The sequence below is a fragment of the Egretta garzetta genome, unplaced genomic scaffold, assembly GCF_000687185.1.
Source record: "Egretta garzetta isolate BGI_Z169 unplaced genomic scaffold, ASM68718v1 scaffold172, whole genome shotgun sequence".
Lineage (NCBI taxonomy): Eukaryota > Metazoa > Chordata > Aves > Pelecaniformes > Ardeidae > Egretta > Egretta garzetta.
In genome coordinates this window covers 971,849-972,204 of record NW_009258951.1, presented here as the reverse complement: position 1 = coordinate 972,204, position 356 = coordinate 971,849, and the positions used below count along the sequence as shown (strand labels likewise).

At 71.9% G+C, this 356-nt stretch overlaps 1 protein-coding gene across 1 annotated transcript in view; it reads left to right on the top strand.

Moving 5' to 3' along the window:
- Positions 1 to 356, top strand: part of CLCN2 (chloride voltage-gated channel 2) — a 13,487-nt gene that overhangs the window by 6,123 nt on the left and 7,008 nt on the right. The window contains exon 3 of the mRNA XM_035890028.1: positions 173 to 250. Within this exon, the coding sequence (XP_035745921.1) occupies positions 173 to 250 (78 nt within the window). The remainder of the gene's footprint in view (positions 1 to 172; positions 251 to 356) is intronic.

Below are 356 nucleotides of genomic sequence, written 5' to 3'. Positions count from 1 at the left end.
CCCCCCCCCTGCCACGGCAGCGGCGGCGGGTAGGGTTTCTCCGACTGTCATGGGATACCGGTGCCGAGGACAATGCCACCTGCCCGCCGGGCAGCAGGGACACAATGGCCCAAAATAGCTGGGCACGCTGCAGGGACTGGGGCCCCCGGGCCCTCTGCCTGGCAGAGCCAGGGAGAAGGGAGCGCCCCCCGGCCACGCCGCCCTTCTGAGCTGCTGGAGTACACCCAGGGCCGCTGTGCCCCCTGCCGTGGTAAGGGCCACTGGGGATGGGGACACTGGGGATGCACTGGTGGGCACAGCCCAATGGCAGCGCATGGTCTGGGCACGGACGCCCCCCCTGCCACGGCAGCGGCGGC